We start from the raw sequence: 17,646 nt of genomic DNA on the forward strand, positions 1-17,646 counted from the left end.
TGTATATTTTTAATTATTTTTTATTTTAATTTCAATAACTCAACATTGAAACTAATGACCAGTCATTGAAACAATAGTGAAACGCAAAATGGCTTGAATAACTTTCTTCATTTGTTTATTTCGGGAAAATAATAAACAACAGAAACGTCGCATCATAAAAGTTACGACCGTTGTGCAAAGTGATCCACTTTCAAAACCGCTCTTTTTGTTGTTACAGGTGTAGGTGTACGCTTCTCTTGTAGGTAGCCTGGACGGAGCCTTTGGAAAAAATAAAACGATTTTACGTTAGTAGATAATGATTTATTTGTTTTCCAAATCGTTACTTACCCCAAAGGGCGACCCGTTGGAACTCTTCTGACCCTCCACGCATTCTATACAAACATAAATATGAAGTGGAAACAAAACATTTGTAACATATATCTGAAATGTTTGCGCAAAAATTATAGAAAATAGCTCGGAAAAGTATTACATGTATTACAATCATTGGATAAACCATAGATTACTTATGTTTATTCTATGGATAAACACTTGTCTTGTTTTTATTCGTGATTAGCCAGGCGTGTTAAAATTGATTGTTGGGTTTCTTCAGTTGTATCGGTGGTGTTCTGTAGCTTGTTTTAAACACGACTTGCAAACAATTACCTTATGGAACTTTGGTTGGCAAGATCTTGGAACACAACGAAAGAAAACGAACAAGAAACTTTCTCGAAACCGTTTGTTCATGAAACAATACACAACCGGATTGACACATGTTGAAACGTAAGACAAGAGCTGAAAATAAAATAGAATAGCTAAGTTCAACGTAATACAATGTATGAAGGATGTTTTTTATTTTTTTGTTCTATAGAGCCTTTAAACCACATTTTACAGCTAACATTATCTACCGAAAAATGAGTTTGTGAACAGCATGTTTGAACCAGTTTATTAGGGAGTGGAACTGATTAAGCGACAACAATCGATAAATTGTTTGACTCTGATATTTTTTACTGCAAAAATGTTAATATTCGCTTTTGAATGTTACTTTTATCATATATTGAAAATAAAAATACTAAAAAAAAACAAAAACCCTCTAGTGGTGTGAACAACCCCCCTCCAGTTGAGAATCCTGGGGTAAAACCAAATAAAAATCCCTCTAGGTCTACACGGCATATGGTATAGGCTATAGTCTATCTATCTATCTATATAGATAAACTTTTGTAATGTAGATATACTAATTTTGACTTCCTTGAATTCACTAGCGTACGTGTATAATGTGTATATTTCCGTCCATAGCTGACTTTGCACCTTCTGGATCAAACGCTCTCCACACGTTGATAGTGTACAGCGGAGTCCAGCACACAAAGTAAAGGATCTAGAAATAAAGCAATCGCAATTGCAGTAAGTTTTTGGCCTATTTTTTGCAATTAATTACTAACCAAACTTTACATGTAAATAGGCAAGAGAGAAAAAAGTATGTAAAAAAGTACGGAACATGGAAAAATAAATCCGAGGACTTTAAAATGCGTTGTGTTAGTTTTTTCTTACCACAATGACGATGAACATTTGTACGACTCGCTTTTTTGCATGCCACCTAGCGATCGCTTCTTCGACGCGTTGTGATCCGCCAGGATACCTTTGGGAGCAGTAGCAGTGGTGAGGTTGCTTGCTTGAACGAAGCGAAACACCCAGCGTATTAGCACCCGCCACCTGAGACGTAAATGTACGTTTTTGTGCTTTAGTACCTTAGAACAGGGGTCAGCAACCTTTTTTGTACGGCGGACCATTTTTGAAACTTTTTTTTTTCGCGGACCGACCTTCAAAAAACAGCAATTATAACGTCTAAATTACTTTGTCATCCCTGGGATACATGGACAAAATTAAAGCATTAAACCTGAAAAATTTTGTCATCCCTGGGATACATGGGCAAAATGTTGTGGGATACATGAGCAAAATTGAGGAATTGGATCTGAAAAAGTATACAGACCGGTAAAGGACCGGCGGTTGCCGACCACTGCGTTAGAACATTGATAGGTTTTTTTTCTTCCATTGCCGTCATTTTTTCTTACACTGAGGAAAATACCTCTAACTCAACTCAACGTAAGATAACCTTAACTTGAGTGAGTGAGTAAGTGAGTAAGCGTGGGAATAAGGGAGTGTGGGAATGAGTGAGGGAGAGTGTAAAATTGAGTGAGTGCTTCGTGAGCGATTGAGGCAACCTACCGTTAACTCAGCACCGCACGTTTCGCTGTGACTTGGCGTTCTATTCACCATACGTCGCATAGAGTTGCCCATTCTCCGCCAATAAGAACGATGCTTTGTGCTAGGAAGGTAAAGACCGTCTCCGTCTAATCTAGGCGATTCCATTCTTCTTACGCTGCCTTTTTCATGGCTCCCACCTGGAACATTCATGTTTTTTAGGTTGTATGTTAAAATACAAGCGAAGTAAGTGTATTTTATTACTTAAAAGGAGCAATAAGGATTATGCTTAAAAATTTCACCATGTTTTGTCTACTCCGTTTGTTTAGTTCAATGATCTCATATTTTTAGTGGATTGTTTGAGACAGGCTATTGTGGGGGTTTTTAACTGATGTAAAAAAGTGAACGGTAAAATTATGTCAAGATTTTTAAAAAAACGGACACTATTAAGTTTTTCGGTGATGCGGTAGGGCGTGGGCAAAAAAAGTTAGGAAAAAAACGGCCAAAGTCAAAAGTATTACGTTATTGAGCGAATTACTGTAAAATATAAAGACCTAAAGCTGATTTAAAGCCCACTTTGCACAAAACGATCTGACAGCAATACTGACTTTCATCATCTGTTTATGCCTGGATTTATGTACAAAAACCGGATTACATTCATGTGCTGCAACCAAATATGATTTCAATACGGCGATAAGCCGTTTTGCAATATAAATGTCAAATTTTTTCGCTTAAAGCATCTCTAAATTCGAAGGGTTCTAAAATGCTCTTTTGATGGAAGTCGTGCAAGAGAATGTGTCGCCATTATGTCTTACTGGGTATTTGTGATTGATATCTTTAAAGAATTAAGATCCAAAAACGCATTTCGTATTTACTGGATTTTGTTTTCCTACTGTAGGTGGAAATTTATCCCAATTATTTTTCGTGTTTTTTATTACAGCGCTCAAGCTCGGGTATATGACCTAGCCAGCAACTAGCTACTTAGCTAGGTAATTTATATTGATAAAGAAATACGGACACATTATTTCAGTCCCGAATCAAGTCCGTTTGTTAAAAAACCAAACCCCGAACCCGGCTTAAAAAGTCCGGCCCGACATACAACTCTGGGTCAGACAATTAAAAAGGTGCCGCAAATCGTTGAAAGTGTGTAATGTAATTAGCTGACGTAAACTCTATTGATTTTACTAATTTACAATAACATAGAATGTTAAGCATTACGTGGTACATCGGAGTACCGCTACAGGAGACGTTATTTCGTTAACAACGATCGACTGACAAGAAAAAGGAATAATTTGTTATAAGTAACCGCAGATTTGCGTCAAATCAACTCAACAAAAATTTTAAACTATTTTCGGTTGGGCCTTGACGCAAGTGCGGGGCTGGTTAATGTCAAAAATAATCTAAAAGATAAAAATAAGCGTAACAATACCTAGTATGCAGATTGCTTTAAACAGCGTTACATTTGAACGGCTAATTCCAAGATTAGATCTATAATGTTACCTACAGTGTGTGTATCTTAAAAAGCAATGTGCCATAAAGATGCTTTGCGTGCATATAAATCCAAAAACGAGTGTTTTAAGGATTTCACCTTTCTCTACATCTAAGCTGTAGACGCACCATACCCAAAAATTATTTGAGGCAGAAAATGTGTAGATAAAAACAACTAAACTTTGTTCATCTCTTTCATTTAAAAAATACCAAAAATGCTGTAAAGCTTTGGATTATTAAATCCTGTATAATTACTTTTGTGTGGTAAAAATTTGCATAACTGGTAAAGTTTTTTAGTTCGTACAAACACGGGAGTACCTGCGCAATGTTCCGAATTAGCTGGATCCGGTCCAAGGCGAAATCGGCGAACAATCGTCCAGCAAACTTTGGAGTAGGCAATCGCCATCACTATGCCAGGAATCACGAACAACGACATGAGAAGAAACAGGTACCTGTTGAAAATAAGGCGACCCAATGGTTTTATCGACAGAGTGCATATGCCATGATGGTATACATTTCATTGCTAATGTGTAAACTGAATTTAGATGTAGCTTATAAAATGAATCAAAATTAAAAGCTTTTTAAAAAGAATATAACTTCTTGTAGCACTATACAAAAACATTGAAGAGATAAAATGGTGCCGCAACTGTGAATACAAAACAACGCAAATCTACAAACCATTACATGACACAATATTATACCATATTACACTTCAAAAGACCGCTAAAGCGCAAGAAATACTTATGGTTATCGATTAACGTCTCAAATTTACATATGATTTTGAATAATTATCCAAACACCTTCATTGCACCCAAAATTCGTTTAAGCAACACTTGATTACATAACAAATTTTCTTTATACGACTGGGAGTTTGTTTCTCCTGTAAGGGGGGCAACATTTTACATTTTTATCGCGAAACCAATCGAACCATGAAATTAATCTCCCGTAAGCAGTTGGTCACTTGATATTCTCTGCGACGAACAAAAACCACTTATCCACAAAAACACAAAAATAAGTTGCCGTCATATTATGTTTTTTTGCCAACCCTATCATAAAATATATTGTTCGTAAAGGATAGATGTTTTTTTCATCCAATTTGGCATCGACCTCTGAAGTAAGAAACGAGAGCAAAGGCACTGTATAATTCCCAGTATATCTACCATATCGTTTCCTAAATCAAGGGTCAACGCCAAATATGGATGTGGAAATTCTCAATTGCGAACATTGTTGCTAAGATTTCGGCCAGCTTAAGCAACTGGTAAAATGTTAAAAGTCTCGAAGAACAAACAATGTGCGTGAAGCGCTGTTAAAAAGGTTACATTATGCGCAGAACCGTTGTAAGCCTGTTAGCGTTTAGACATAAGCCGTAGGTGGTTACTGATTGTTTTTCATGATAGACCTTGGCACAAAAACAGCATTTTTACAAACATTTGGTTATTATAGGTTAGATCAGTGGTTCTGAACCTTCATGGACCGTGCCCCCCTAAAAGTATATTTTGGGCCTCGTGCCCCCCTTTAAATAACAATGTAAGGTCTGTGCCCCCCTGTAAAAATGTAAATGGCAAACTCGTGTTTAAATTCAGTATTAATTTTGGCTTTAAACAAGTCCAATAGAGTAAACAACAAACTGTAATGGTGACAAACCTCAATACGGATAAAGAACGTTAGGGAATAAAAATATTTGCAGCACACACTCAATTCTGCGCATTATAAAACAATACGACTCACTGATTTTTAGTGGGTGTTTCTGGTAGAGCTACAACTGTGGGCCCGCTGGGGGGCGGAGGACCCGGATTGAGAACCACTGGGTTAGATCTTCGTATAACACTGTATTAGCAAGGTAGCTGAATTGCATACTACCTTTAGCCACCAATGATGAACAGTATGTTTGTATACGCCTATAGATGCGTTATGCTTACATAATGAGCCTGTCGCCGAGTTGTATGTTATATTGTAAATCATTTTGATTTTTTTCGACTTGGGATTTAGTGACTTCAATTTAGTTTAACCTATATCGTGTGCCATTTACCTATAAGACCTATAAGACCTATATAGTGTTTAACCTATAAGAATATCTAAACCCAACTCCACATTTTACCTAACTTAATTTGCATAAATCCTTTTCTTGCATGTCGCGTTAACTTGGGTTCGCGTTAGGTTTTTGCGAGTTGCTTACCATGTTTTCTGTGCAGTTCTGTTCACGAACTTAATGCGACATGCAATGGTGTAGGAGTTTCCATCCTGTATTGAGATGTAATGCAGGTTGTTGAGTATGGCAAGCGGTGACATCAGAATAAAACAAAGCATCCAAATACATACAACCGCCTGAAATAATTCGAATGTCGGTTAGCTAGAGCCTTTACACTATATCCAAGAAAACATTTTTTTACTTATTTTTACGAAAATTGTTTTATGAAATTTTAGTTTTTCACAAGAGTGTTCGTTTTAAAGCCAATTCTATAGTTGGGTGAACGATTGGTATGAAAATTACAAGATCCGTGAAAAAGGATTTTTGCTGGTGTATATAAAGCAAACTTTAATCTCTTTAGAAAAACGTATCTAATAATATCTTGATTGACAGCATAATTTCCTCTCGTTTGCATGCAAGTAATGTTTAATTTGGACATAAGTTATTCGTACCAGTGTTACCTATATTCAATACGCAACACTAAGAAAAGGCAAAGCAGATACCTGTCAAAAATTTTGCATTTTTTGCCTAATTTTGGCAAATATTTACAGGCAACAAGTTAATCTTAAACACCTGGACTGCGTGCGTCCTCGTCAGCCAAACCCTTGATTTTAGGGGATGGCAAATTGCATTGAACCTCTCTAGGGAAATGCTCAACATAGTAAGGGTAGAGACAGACACCGAGATACCTGAAAAAATAAAACAAACTGTAAAAACTTCACACCTAACTAGATTATACCGTAACATAATGATAACGCATTAGCTGCGATAACTTGCACGATAATGCTCAAATGCTTTCAGAGCATTGCTTTTAGGGGGCTAGGTGTACTGCTAAAAATGTGGGATGTTTTATACATTTGCCATAATGCAAATAATTCCGCTTGTCGATATCAAGGCTAATCGTCAGAGCGTTGAAGAAAAGACTGTTTTGATTAATATACACAGCACCAATAAATGGCCATCTGTAGAGTATGTTTCCTAAATATGACGGCAAAATGGAATTAAAAATTCATGAATGCAATCTACAGATATTGATTGCGTTTGCCAACAACAACCTCAAAGGGGGATTTATTGCTGCAATTTTATAATTGCTGGTTACTTATTCCAAAATATGTTCTTAAAACAGTCTTTTTGTATTGATTCGTTTTCATTTTAATTCAAGACAATGTAAATGCGGCATCAGTCCACCGCATTACATGCATTTGAATGACTTTGGGTTATTGATGAACATTTACTTGCTAGTCGATGCCACTGGGTATGAGCTACCCCGCTAAAGTTTGTGCAACTTGCGCAAGAAGCCGAGGTGAAATTCGAACTCGCAACCTTTCCAACACCTATCAGCAACACTTGCCACTCGGTCATTCGCAAGTGTCGCTCATACTGCGTATATATGCACTTTTAATAGATTAAAAAACAATATTCTTACCCATGAAGTAAGGAATAATCTTGCACATGGTAATTCCAAAAACAAAACGCTTAAGAACTTGTCCGGTAATTGAGACTGGCATACAGACCAAAGCCAGAAGCAGATCGCTCACTGAAAGACTAAGTAGAAAGCAATTGGTGACCGTTTGCATTCGTCGGTTGCAAACCAAGGTGATGATTACAAGAACGTTTCCGACCAAAGCAAGAATGAACACGATAGCGTAGAGCACAATGCTTGCTACTTCTGAACCTGAAAAACGAAAAAAAACTATCAATTAATTACATTGAATTTTGAAAAAAAGTGGTTGGTTGTTATACGTTTACCGAAATTTACTGCGAACTAACCATAACTTAAAGGTAATAACCTAATCCAGTGTTTTTCGACGACTGTGTAAAAATTGTTTTCAAACTTTCAGACTTCTTGACAAGAATGCTTGTGTGCATGTCAACCCTGAAACTCTATGTGAGTCCTATTTGTCGTCAAAAGTAAGCTCACCCATTATATTACGTTTCCAAATAAATTTTCAAAGTATGTTTTGTACTTTTTAGCAGTTTGTATAAGTGCACCGCAATTTTAACTCTGATTTATACCAAAGCAGAGATTATGAACAAAACTATACTAATATTTCAAAACAAATCGCAGTCCACATTTTTTGTTACATCAGTTGTGGTTATCTATAGTGGGTGAAAGTTTAGTGAAACCAGTTTTATTTATTTTTTTGACACAAACCTCCTTCAAAGTATGTGTTTTCTTTAACAAATGTCTGAAATTTGATTTACGATGTAATAAGTGCCACAGGTATACTTTACGACAAGAGCTTGGCTGTAAAGACTGAATGGTCAAGTCCATGCAGCGGCCGACCACCAGTGGTTCCAAAAAAGTTGCATTAAACTTTTTAATAAAGGTAAAATCTCCTGTCCATTGGTCTTAAAGTGTTGACTCAAAAGTTCTTAGCGGCGAACCCGAAAGTACATGCCCTAAACTCGACGCAAGACGTTTTTCAAAAGACGAAACCCGAATTAGGCTTAAAAGTTGATGAAACTGCTGCACATTTGTAAATCAGCCCTGAACAATCTTGTTATTGTTTAAGCTTAACCCCGACCACACTTACAACTGAACAGTTTGGGTATAAACAAGCACACGCAACAGCATTATGCCAATCACCTTAAATTTGTCCAAAAACTCTAAATCAGCTATACCTGTAACTGCGTGTTGCCACATCACTGGTTCACTTGGGATCAAGGTTTGAAATGAGTTGTTTCGGCCATTAAACAGGTCATCGTCGGCTTGTACAGAAGTGGATTCGAACGGCAGCACAACAGAAACGCCAAAGTCCTGATTGACACTTATGTTGTCCATTGCTGGAATCAGTTAAGAGTGGACAAAAGCCGCCAAACCACAGACCTTACATCTGGCAATCGTTACTAACAAACAATCTGTACACAAAACAGCATTTGCCTGACGTAAATGTAAAAACTAAAGTTATGTTGCACTCCTCTGAACTGATAGGACGTCGATAATTTTTCGCTATAGTCAATCTACGTTGTTGTTATTTGTAATACAAACATGCCTTACCCCAACCCTAAGTAGGCAATTAGTTTTTGAACTATTTTAAAGTTTGATGAATCTCAATGACGTCTTCGCTGAGTTGTTATCCATAACCTGAGTCATAAGCATCTTGTACAGCTTAACTATCAACTACAAAACCGTCTAAAAAGCACAAAGGGACTATTTTGCTAATTATCCTTTACAATATGCCTAATTACCTAGTCTAATGTAAATTGACTTGCTTACTTCATATCTAACCTAACTGCGGAACGAAATAAACTGTTGAAGTGACTATATAAGTTAGGAATTATCTTTGCCATAATAAACTGTAATGATCGTATGGGCCTACTCAGTGAATGCCGGACTTAAGACTATAAAATTACAGAGAACTAATGACAAGATTGTAGGGTTAATTACTCATCGTGCCATCAGGTGCAGTAGTGCATCTGGTTAAAAGCAATTGGTCAATTTCCCTTTTGTTATTTGTTGGATCTTAGTTTAATTCGTATTTTTGTTTGCACAAAAGCTATGGAACTGCAGCTCCTTGTAATAAAGATATTGAACCAGGTTGAAAAATCACACTTTAGCAAACCGGGTTTGTATTGCCTTTGACACATTTTTGAGATTTAAGAATTTGCTGTTACGTTGGGTTGAAACACATTCGGACTATGGCATTTGAACAAAAACGTAAAACTCAAATAAAGTTGTTAAAATATATTTTGGGCAAAAGAATAAAGTAATTTATTGTCGTGTTTGTATTCCGTTTAGCAGCTGCAGTTGTGTGATCAATTCGTTGATTTATTAGACGTAGTTCGATACTTTTTTCGTTTATCAAAAAAACCTACATTAATTATTTTGTTTTGTTTGACAAAAAATGAAACGTTTACTATAATGTTTTGTATTGAAAAAAAAACTTTTTGTAAAAGAAATTATTTTCACACATTTTTGTTAAGGAATTAAAAAATAGTTTTTCAACAAACTTCCTATTATTAAAACTTCTTCCAAAATTAGAGGCTGTATATGTACCGTTATGCCATTCACAAACATCAATAACGCATAGACACCTTTTCACTTACTGACAACTATCACACAAACAAACACACTAACCACCGCTGTCTTAATCCCTCGTCGACTGACAACTCATCAGCACCGCCTCTGTAAACACGGCATCACTCAACCGCCTGCAAAAAACGCACGAACGAACGGTCGTCTCTCGATCTGTCTCACTTACACCATTGTTGTGACTATTTAATTCCCTTCGGAAGACACGAATTACTATTTCGGCACCCAGCAATACAAACAACACAATGTGACGCATAGCTTCGATACCCTGCACACCACACTAGCAGCTGCTTAATAATGAGTAGAAGATACGGTTGCAAACTGTTTTCACGCGTCTATATTGCTCTAAATCGCCTGGGGCCAGAGTTTCCGAATGGTGTATTAGTTCAAGGTATCTTTCAATTGCGACCAATCCCAGCGCGGCTAAGCTTTGCTTTGATGTGTCATAACCCTTAGTCCCGAACGCTAATAGGTGAAGCCAGATAAAGTATTTACAGTGAGTGTTTAGGTAAGATATGTAGTGCTATAGGAAACTGCACCAGACTTTAATACTGAATTACTACTTTCAAATATTTTTTCCTATTATTGTGTTGGCTCCTTCCGTTGGATAAAAAGGTAATTTAAATTTACATTTTGGATTCAGAAGTTTCCAAAAATTGGCTCTCGTAAATTTTGAAGTCGGGCCGGGCTTTTTGGGTTCGGGCTTAGGTTTTTTAGCAAACTGACTTAATTCAGGCCAGACTTCACATTCTGTGTAATTTTCTGAAATATAGATTACCTAGCTTATAGCTACTCAATATGACATTGCCCAACAGCCCTAAAATGTCTTGTTTGGCCGTCTATTATTGTCCATTGTATACTATCGGCATGTCAATCAAACTTTCGAGCCTAATAACGGGCTTTTGGAAAACGATTCTGATTCGGGTCTGGCCTGTACTTTTCGATTCGGGCCCGTATTTAAAAAAAACACGAAGTATTTAAAATGATTTTGATATTTTTAGCTATTTGTCATAGTAACATACAGTGTTTTTTTAAGGTGTTTTGGGGGACCGAAACGGTCCCCTAAATTTCTCCAGCAGTTTCCCAAAATTCCCGTTTAAGCAAATATGGCTATTTTTTGGTTTTTAAATGAAACACTTGCGGTCGCTTAAAACTACTTAGCGGTCACCCAAACCAAACCTTAAAAAAACCTGGTAACATATGATTTACACTCAATGCCACACTAAACAAAATGGAACTGTAATTAATCCCAACAAGCCAAGTCAAAAACAGTACACGGCGTTTGCAAAAAATCCGAAAATACCAGGTCCCGGATTGACAGGGACGTTTTCAGAGATTAAAAGAAATTTGATGTTTGGCAACATGCTGATTTAATTAGCGCGTCTGCAATGCAATCAACATTGATCGAAGGACTGCTAGTTTTGCACGGTTGCTAAAATCAATTGGCTAGTTAGTTTTGTGACGTAAACAATGACGTAGTTTTTTACCGCAAATCGTCACGTGTTTTCAAGTTGCAGAAGCGGTTGATGCTATATTGCCAGAGGTCGATTGTGCAGTAATTTTATTGGCGCTGCTGTTCAAAGAAGGTAAACGCTAAGATGAGGGTTCTTTTTTTGGTCCAGGTCAAACTTGTTGTTATTGATTTATTCCGCAAGGGACGATTTCGTATTGAACAGCGAAGATCAAATAAAGGTTTGGCAATAAAAGTTGTAAGATGAAGCACCTTTGTGGAAATGAAGAAGTACGCATTGTAGAACATAAAAGCACAAAATTATTATTCTTTAAATAAAAATAACGGTTGAACGAATAAAATACTGGAAGAGATTAAAGGCTATTTCGTACATAGATTTTTAGAAGATCTTTCAAAATATAGTTACTTCATATACCGGTAAGCTGTTTATCATTTTTGATTGTGATCAAGTTAAGTTTCACGGCAATCACAAATATTAATATGTTTGAATGTAAGAGTTATATTTTTAACAAATAAAACCATAACAGATATGGGTACGAGAGAAAACTATATAACAATGCCTTTGAAAGGGTAGTAGCACTTGGTTTTGCAATCAGTTTGTATCTGACTTGTTAATCGTAAAGTTCACTAAAATATAACCATTTTTCGTATTTGCCGACGGAGCATCAAGCTTTCTATTATACGGGCACAGTGGGCAGTAAAGGGGCTTAAAGTACCATTTCAAGCAAGTCTACGCGATTCATCAGACTGATGACATACCGACAAACAAGTATTAATCGTAAGCTTATCGACATTGGTGTTACGACATTGACTTCGATCTTTGCTTAAGTTTGGTCAAGGAGGCTTTCATCTTGCTTCTATCTATCAAATCATCTTCGTTATTCGACATCAATGCTGATGGGGACTCATATTTTCTACTTTCGTGAATGGCGGGTAGAGAACTTCGTCGTATTTCTAGAACTTTCTTTCTACAGAAGCAAAGCACGTTTTTATTGTTCTGATCATGAGGTGATTCAGTTTGGAACTTGCCAAAACAAGATTGAAAACCATCATAGTTAACTATAATATCAGAAACCTTTCGGCGTGTGGATGATGTATAAGGTGTGAATGATGTAGCCTACACAGTTTTTTTTAAGGTTTAGTTTGGGTGACCGCTAAGTAGTTTTAAGAGACCGCAAGTGTTTCATTTAAATACCAAAAAATAGCCATATTTGCTTAAACGGGAATTTTGGGAAACCGCTGGAGAAATTTGGGGGACCGTTTCGTTTAAAAAAACACTGGATGTAAATATTCAATTTGTGTGTGTATTGCAATAATATCAAAACCAATACAAAACTATTTTTGTATTTGTTGCTACATGCAATACTAACTTATGTAAAAAGACGGTCAGGTCATATTGAAACCCAATCTCAAAAAGAAGTATAATCTGGTTTATTCTAATAATATTCACAAATCTGAGTATTTTTATCACTCTAGGTAAGCCTACTTAGCTGATATATCTTATAAGATATGTTAAAAATTTATCTGATAAACAGTAACACACACAAAAAATTAAATGCATAAAAATAAAACGCGTCCAAGATATTTGCACTAACCTTTTCAAACCTGCCTTCTTCTTTACTCTTCGCAGCGGCGCGAGATCATCGTCATCGGATGACGTATCGTCTGAGCCTAAACTATGGCGCCTCCTAGGCGTAGGTCGGGGAATCTGTGGTGGTTTTGCACGGGCAAGCGTTTTCGCGGCAGCACTCGTCCATGGGTGTACAGTACGCACTGGGACCGGGTTGCCTTCGCATGCTGGACTTACTGTGGCGACGTTCAATCTGTGTGAATATAAGCATGTTCTAAATTTTGCATTTTTGATTTGGTAAAAATGCTCGACGTATGACTAGTGTAAGGCTGCTAATTTTGTGAAATCAACAAAAAAAACTACTAAAACCGTCGCAGCCCTTTGTGCGAAATAAAATAGCTTAAATTGACGTAACTGCCACAGGTGCTATCTCAAATGTTTTTAGATATGACGTCATCGTCGGTTTAAAACGCTGCTAAATCAGATTTTATGCAACATGGTCGAGTCAAATTGCTATGGGTGCTAGTCCAGTGGTTCTCAACCAGTGGGCCATGGCCCACTGGTGGGCCATGGAAGCATTTTGATTGGGCCACAGACCAACCAAATAGAAAGCTTTTTTTAAGAATTTACTTTCATTTGTGTCACTACACTCAATTTTACAAGAATAATGGCTTGGGGAGGAATTGAGAAGGAATGTTTTTGTATTGTTTTTTGTTCTGAACCTATTTTATAGTTGATTTCTTTCTATCTCAAAAATTTACTGGGCCACAGAATTTTTTTGCAATGAAAGTGGGCCACGAAAGAAAAAAGGTTGAGAACCACTGTGCTAGTCAGTCAAGGCTTGACGTCATATTTGTAGGTCGCGGTGTGACGTCATGTTTGTAAGATTATTAAATCTCCAAAGAATGGTCTGACAAAAAAGTAATGTCAACAATGCTTACGTTTCTGACGATTCTTCTAGTTTCTTTTGCTTGTAGTCGACTTTCGCAAATGACAGTTTCGGTTTCGGGTTTAAGAGTCGTTCAAATTGTCCGCTCTCATCCGATCCAGGCTCCACGCTCGACTTTGTGTATAAATTTTTAAGATATTTAACGAAAAGATTTGTAATAATGTAACAACATCAAATTTAAAACGTGTTCGTTTTGTTTTTCGGGTTTTTGAAGTACATACATGTAGTTGCATTTGTAGACATGCAATTTTGACATTTTTATTGCACACGAGTCGAAGGGACAGTGTTGCATAATTGTTTCCTGTTTATTAAGGTAAAGAACGATTTGTAGTTGACACAACAAATCTTTGTTGTGTTTGATTTTTAAAAGATAAATAAAAAAAGAGCCACAGGGACGCAATAAAAATACTTCAATTTGCTAGTTATATAATGGTAGCCATAAAAAATAGGTGAAATTTACTCACAAAACGGGTTAAAAACTACTGGCCTATATCTACATTTAAATTAGTGCTCCGATACTAACCTGGCTTCGGCCACTTGAAGTTTTTAACCTCTGAAGAAATCCCAATGTCGATTTTCCTTCGATTTTTAATCGTTCCAATTTCCTTTCTACGGCACCAGCCATGTTGTCTATGCACTCGCTCAATCGTTTCTCGTTTGTTCTATTTAGCTCTCGGGCACGAACCATTGCCCGGCTCTCCTTCATTAGTCCCTCCGACATAATTCAGCGTTCATTTAATCAATAAAAGTCAGTTTTCAAGCAAAACTAACCGTTTTAGTTTTACACGTTTGTTCTCTTATTCCGATAGTTCTCAACCTGTGGTACACGTACTTCTAGTGAAGCACCGAAACATTTTGGGTGGTAGCCTACGCGAGAAACGTTCTGCTAAACTCAATTTTAGTCAGATTCAACATAGCAACATAACATACATAATTGATCAGCCCTGGTTTGGGGCGAAACTCGTGTTTTGGTCATTCCATTTAAATTGCCACCTTGGTTGGTTTCTGAAATATGCTAACCTGGTCAAGTAAAATGGGTGCTTGGTCTAGCCTACCCATTTAAATATGGTTAAGTTGGTACGCAGCTATAGAAAAAGTCGTCATATGGTACGTTTAAGGTTGATAACCTCTGTCTAATGCAGACTTTGAAGACTGTAGACTACAACGAAAAGTTGAACATAATTTCGTTTTTATCGTGTGAATAATTTATGGAAGCTCAATTGTATGTTGCATTGTTCTTTTCCTTCTTAAGCCCGTCTATGCGCGCCTCCATTGTTGTTGAAGATTTATACACTCCATATATTGGTCTTGAAGTGCCATATTTACACTACTCGTATTAAGATAATGTTGCAACCATTTATTGGTTCAACCTTTTTCCAATGAATTTTTCCACCAATATTTTCGTTTTGTTTTCTCGCTAATGGTTGCTGCCCTCCAAACTTTCGATAATTCGCAAAAATACCGACTATTTTAAACCTTTGCTTAATCTTAGCAAAGTCTTATAGTTGGAATCTGGACCCACGAGAATGATTTGATTCAGAAGGTCAAATTGCGTTTTCAATTCACTGAGGATGTGACCACTGTTGCGATTTTTTAAGGTTGATGTTAAGGTTTGACACACAAAAATAAACACATTGAAACACACAAAAAAGAATAAACACATTGCTACACTTTCTCTTCAAAATCAACTGCCCAAAACTCTGCGAACAACAACAATTAAGCTTTAGCAGCAGCACGTAGTTCGTTTGGCGCTGTGCACAGCATTCTTGAAGGACAAGTGTGTCAATAGCAGAGAGAATTTTAACGCCAATTTACATCACGACTCTACGAGCTCTTGAGCGATATTCTTTTGTCCTGTATTCCCTAAGCCCGGACGTTTTGCCCGCATTAGTCTGTGACTCGAGGGCCGCGATGGGTGCTCTAAGTCAAGTGCACAGGTTTTGTTTTAGCAGGGACGGGGGTTAGATGTCGATTGGAAGTGTGCTGCCACTTATACACCACCGTTACTGGCATTAAGGGTTGGCGCGTCTTGTTAAATGATTGTCTGTACAACCTCATGCCCTCATCTTGCGAAACTCTTGGGAGTCCAAACTCACTTTTTCTGACACGGACTAATTGGTTTGGCTCGCGACCGCGTCTATTTTATCCAGCACAAAAAGCGAAATACTTTTATTGGACATTATGGGTTAGCAAAATGCCGGCCTATGGCAATACAATCCATTTTTAAGCACTCTGAGCTCTCTGTTTCAGTACGTCATAGCTTTGCCTTTTTATAGCCTACATTGTAGTTTGGTTAAACGGCTTATTTTAATACAAAAGTGTAGGCAACGTTCTACAAATATGCTTAGCAAATTAAGCATTTCATACGTTGACGGCAAATAAAAACAAACATGTTAAATTGCAAATGTTGTCTTTTTGAATTGTAAAGCACTTTCGCATAAGTTGGACATGATTTGGCAAAATTTTGTAGAGCGTAAATCTGGGTCAGTTTTATCACCAAATGTGGTGTTTAAACATTATTGAATTTAACAAGAAATCCTGCGTTCCCTGGATTTTTGACCGGATACCATACACTCAACGGCGGGCGAAGCTATGGATACGAGATCTTTAAAATATTGTTTGGCTCAATTATCCTAGTTTGTTTAATTTTTTTTACAAACTCTCTAAACGTGTAGTGTTGTTGTATTGATTGTAAAGATTGTATACTTTATATGTTCTTCAAATGTTTCTGTGTATACTTTTCGAATCACTGTGACCAAACTTAAACATGTCAAGAATAGAGTGGATCATAAAGGCAAAAATTGCTGAGCAGGCCCAACTGTTTAATAACATGTATACTGCTATGAAATTGGTCGTGGAGGCTGGTGGGACCTTAAGCAATGACGAGCGTAATTTGCTTTCGCTCGCATACAAACATATTGTGGGAGCAAGACGTCTGTCATGGCGAATTATTTCCAGTATAGAGCAAAACCCAGAAACTCAAAATGAGAACAAACTTAATATTTTGAGAAACTATCGTGAAAAAATTGAAGCGGAGATAGAGGAAAAATGCCTTGAAGTGATTGGATTGCTAGACAGTATACTGCTCCCTGCAGCACCAAATATAGAATCTCAAGTTTTTTACAACAAGATGAAGGGTGATTATTATCGTTACATGGCCGAAATTAATTCAGTGCCCGAAAAACGGAAAAAGATTGTTTCAGCAGCCAACAAAGCTTACAATGCTGGACTTAAAATAGCGACAAACTCTATGGCCCCAGTTAACCCACTGCTACTTGGAACAACTCTAAATTATTCTGTTTTCCTGTATGAAATAAAGTGCAGTAACAGAAAAGCCATTAATCTTGCCAAAACAGCATTTGATGAAGCACTTGCCCAGGTTGAACTGCTCAGGCAATCAGAATACAAAGACTCAGCCTTGATAATGCAACTCCTACAAGATAATCTTGAAATTTGGACAACGTAAAAGTACTTCAACTATGTCAAACTTGTCTATGTTAAAAGCATTGAACAACAAAAATGTTTACATTTTTGCAGAAATATGTATGCTAGCATATGGTAGGACTTGTCACTGTATTTTATGTGATATTTTTTTACAGTTTGAAGAAATAGTAGCTTACTGTGAAACATGTAATGTTACAAATGCTTGCCATATTTTGTAAGACTTAATCCCTAATTTTATTTGTTTTATGTTTACCTTGTCTATGTGTTTATTGTTTGCACATTTATAAGTTCTTTAAATTCTTGCCCTACTTTTTTCAGACAGTGT

At 36.8% G+C, this 17,646-nt stretch overlaps 3 protein-coding genes across 3 annotated transcripts; 1 reads left to right on the top strand and 2 right to left on the bottom strand.

The window, feature by feature from the left end:
- Window positions 1–98: 98 nt before the first annotated feature.
- On the bottom strand, window positions 99–8,636 carry LOC145238771 (cholecystokinin receptor type A-like). The gene is made up of 11 exons (XM_080102036.1): window positions 8,477–8,636; window positions 7,278–7,526; window positions 6,425–6,540; window positions 5,840–5,988; window positions 3,982–4,115; window positions 2,200–2,375; window positions 1,525–1,686; window positions 1,244–1,351; window positions 643–771; window positions 328–371; window positions 99–258 (listed from the first exon to the last, which is right to left on the bottom strand). Exons 1-11 carry the CDS (start codon window positions 8,634–8,636, stop codon window positions 162–164), a joined length of 1,524 nt encoding a protein of 507 aa, XP_079958162.1. The 3' UTR covers window positions 99–161.
- Window positions 8,637–11,439: 2,803 nt separating this feature from the next.
- On the bottom strand, window positions 11,440–16,312 carry LOC145238774 (uncharacterized). The gene is made up of 4 exons (XM_080102039.1): window positions 14,401–16,312; window positions 13,870–13,991; window positions 12,954–13,181; window positions 11,440–12,326 (listed from the first exon to the last, which is right to left on the bottom strand). The coding sequence occupies exons 1-4, from the start codon at window positions 14,596–14,598 to the stop codon at window positions 12,158–12,160; spliced, it is 717 nt and encodes a 238-aa protein (XP_079958165.1). The 5' UTR covers window positions 14,599–16,312; the 3' UTR covers window positions 11,440–12,157.
- A 202-nt stretch (window positions 16,313–16,514) lies between these two features.
- On the top strand, window positions 16,515–17,640 carry LOC145238775 (14-3-3 protein beta/alpha-A-like). The gene has a single exon (XM_080102040.1). The coding sequence runs from the start codon at window positions 16,645–16,647 to the stop codon at window positions 17,341–17,343; it is 699 nt and encodes a 232-aa protein (XP_079958166.1). The 5' UTR covers window positions 16,515–16,644; the 3' UTR covers window positions 17,344–17,640.
- The last annotated feature ends 6 nt before the right edge of the window (window positions 17,641–17,646 follow it).

Source organism: Phallusia mammillata, chromosome 7 (genome assembly GCF_965637545.1).
Source record: "Phallusia mammillata chromosome 7, kaPhaMamm4.hap1.1, whole genome shotgun sequence".
NCBI lineage: Eukaryota > Metazoa > Chordata > Ascidiacea > Phlebobranchia > Ascidiidae > Phallusia > Phallusia mammillata.

What these genes read in the sequence shown, in the direction of transcription:
- LOC145238775 (XM_080102040.1), top strand. Translation starts at nt 16,645, where the DNA reads ATGTCAAGAATAGAGTGGATCATAAAGGCAAAAATTGCTGAGCAGGCC.
- LOC145238774 (XM_080102039.1), bottom strand. Translation starts at nt 14,598, where the DNA reads ATGTCGGAGGGACTAATGAAGGAGAGCCGGGCAATGGTTCGTGCCCGA. An exon ending in CTAGAAGAATCGTCAGAAAC is followed by an intron (nt 13,182 to 13,869) that starts GTAAGCATTGTT and finishes ATATTCACACAG; the next exon opens with ATTGAACGTCGCCACAGTAA. An exon ending in AAGAAGGCAGGTTTGAAAAG is followed by an intron (nt 12,327 to 12,953) that starts GTTAGTGCAAAT and finishes TTGCTTCTGTAG; the next exon opens with AAAGAAAGTTCTAGAAATAC.
- LOC145238771 (XM_080102036.1), bottom strand. Translation starts at nt 8,636, where the DNA reads ATGGACAACATAAGTGTCAATCAGGACTTTGGCGTTTCTGTTGTGCTG. An exon ending in CGAGGACGCACGCAGTCCAG is followed by an intron (nt 5,989 to 6,424) that starts GTGTTTAAGATT and finishes GAATTATTTCAG; the next exon opens with GCGGTTGTATGTATTTGGAT. An exon ending in CGTGCGGTGCTGAGTTAACG is followed by an intron (nt 1,687 to 2,199) that starts GTAGGTTGCCTC and finishes TTTACGTCTCAG; the next exon opens with GTGGCGGGTGCTAATACGCT.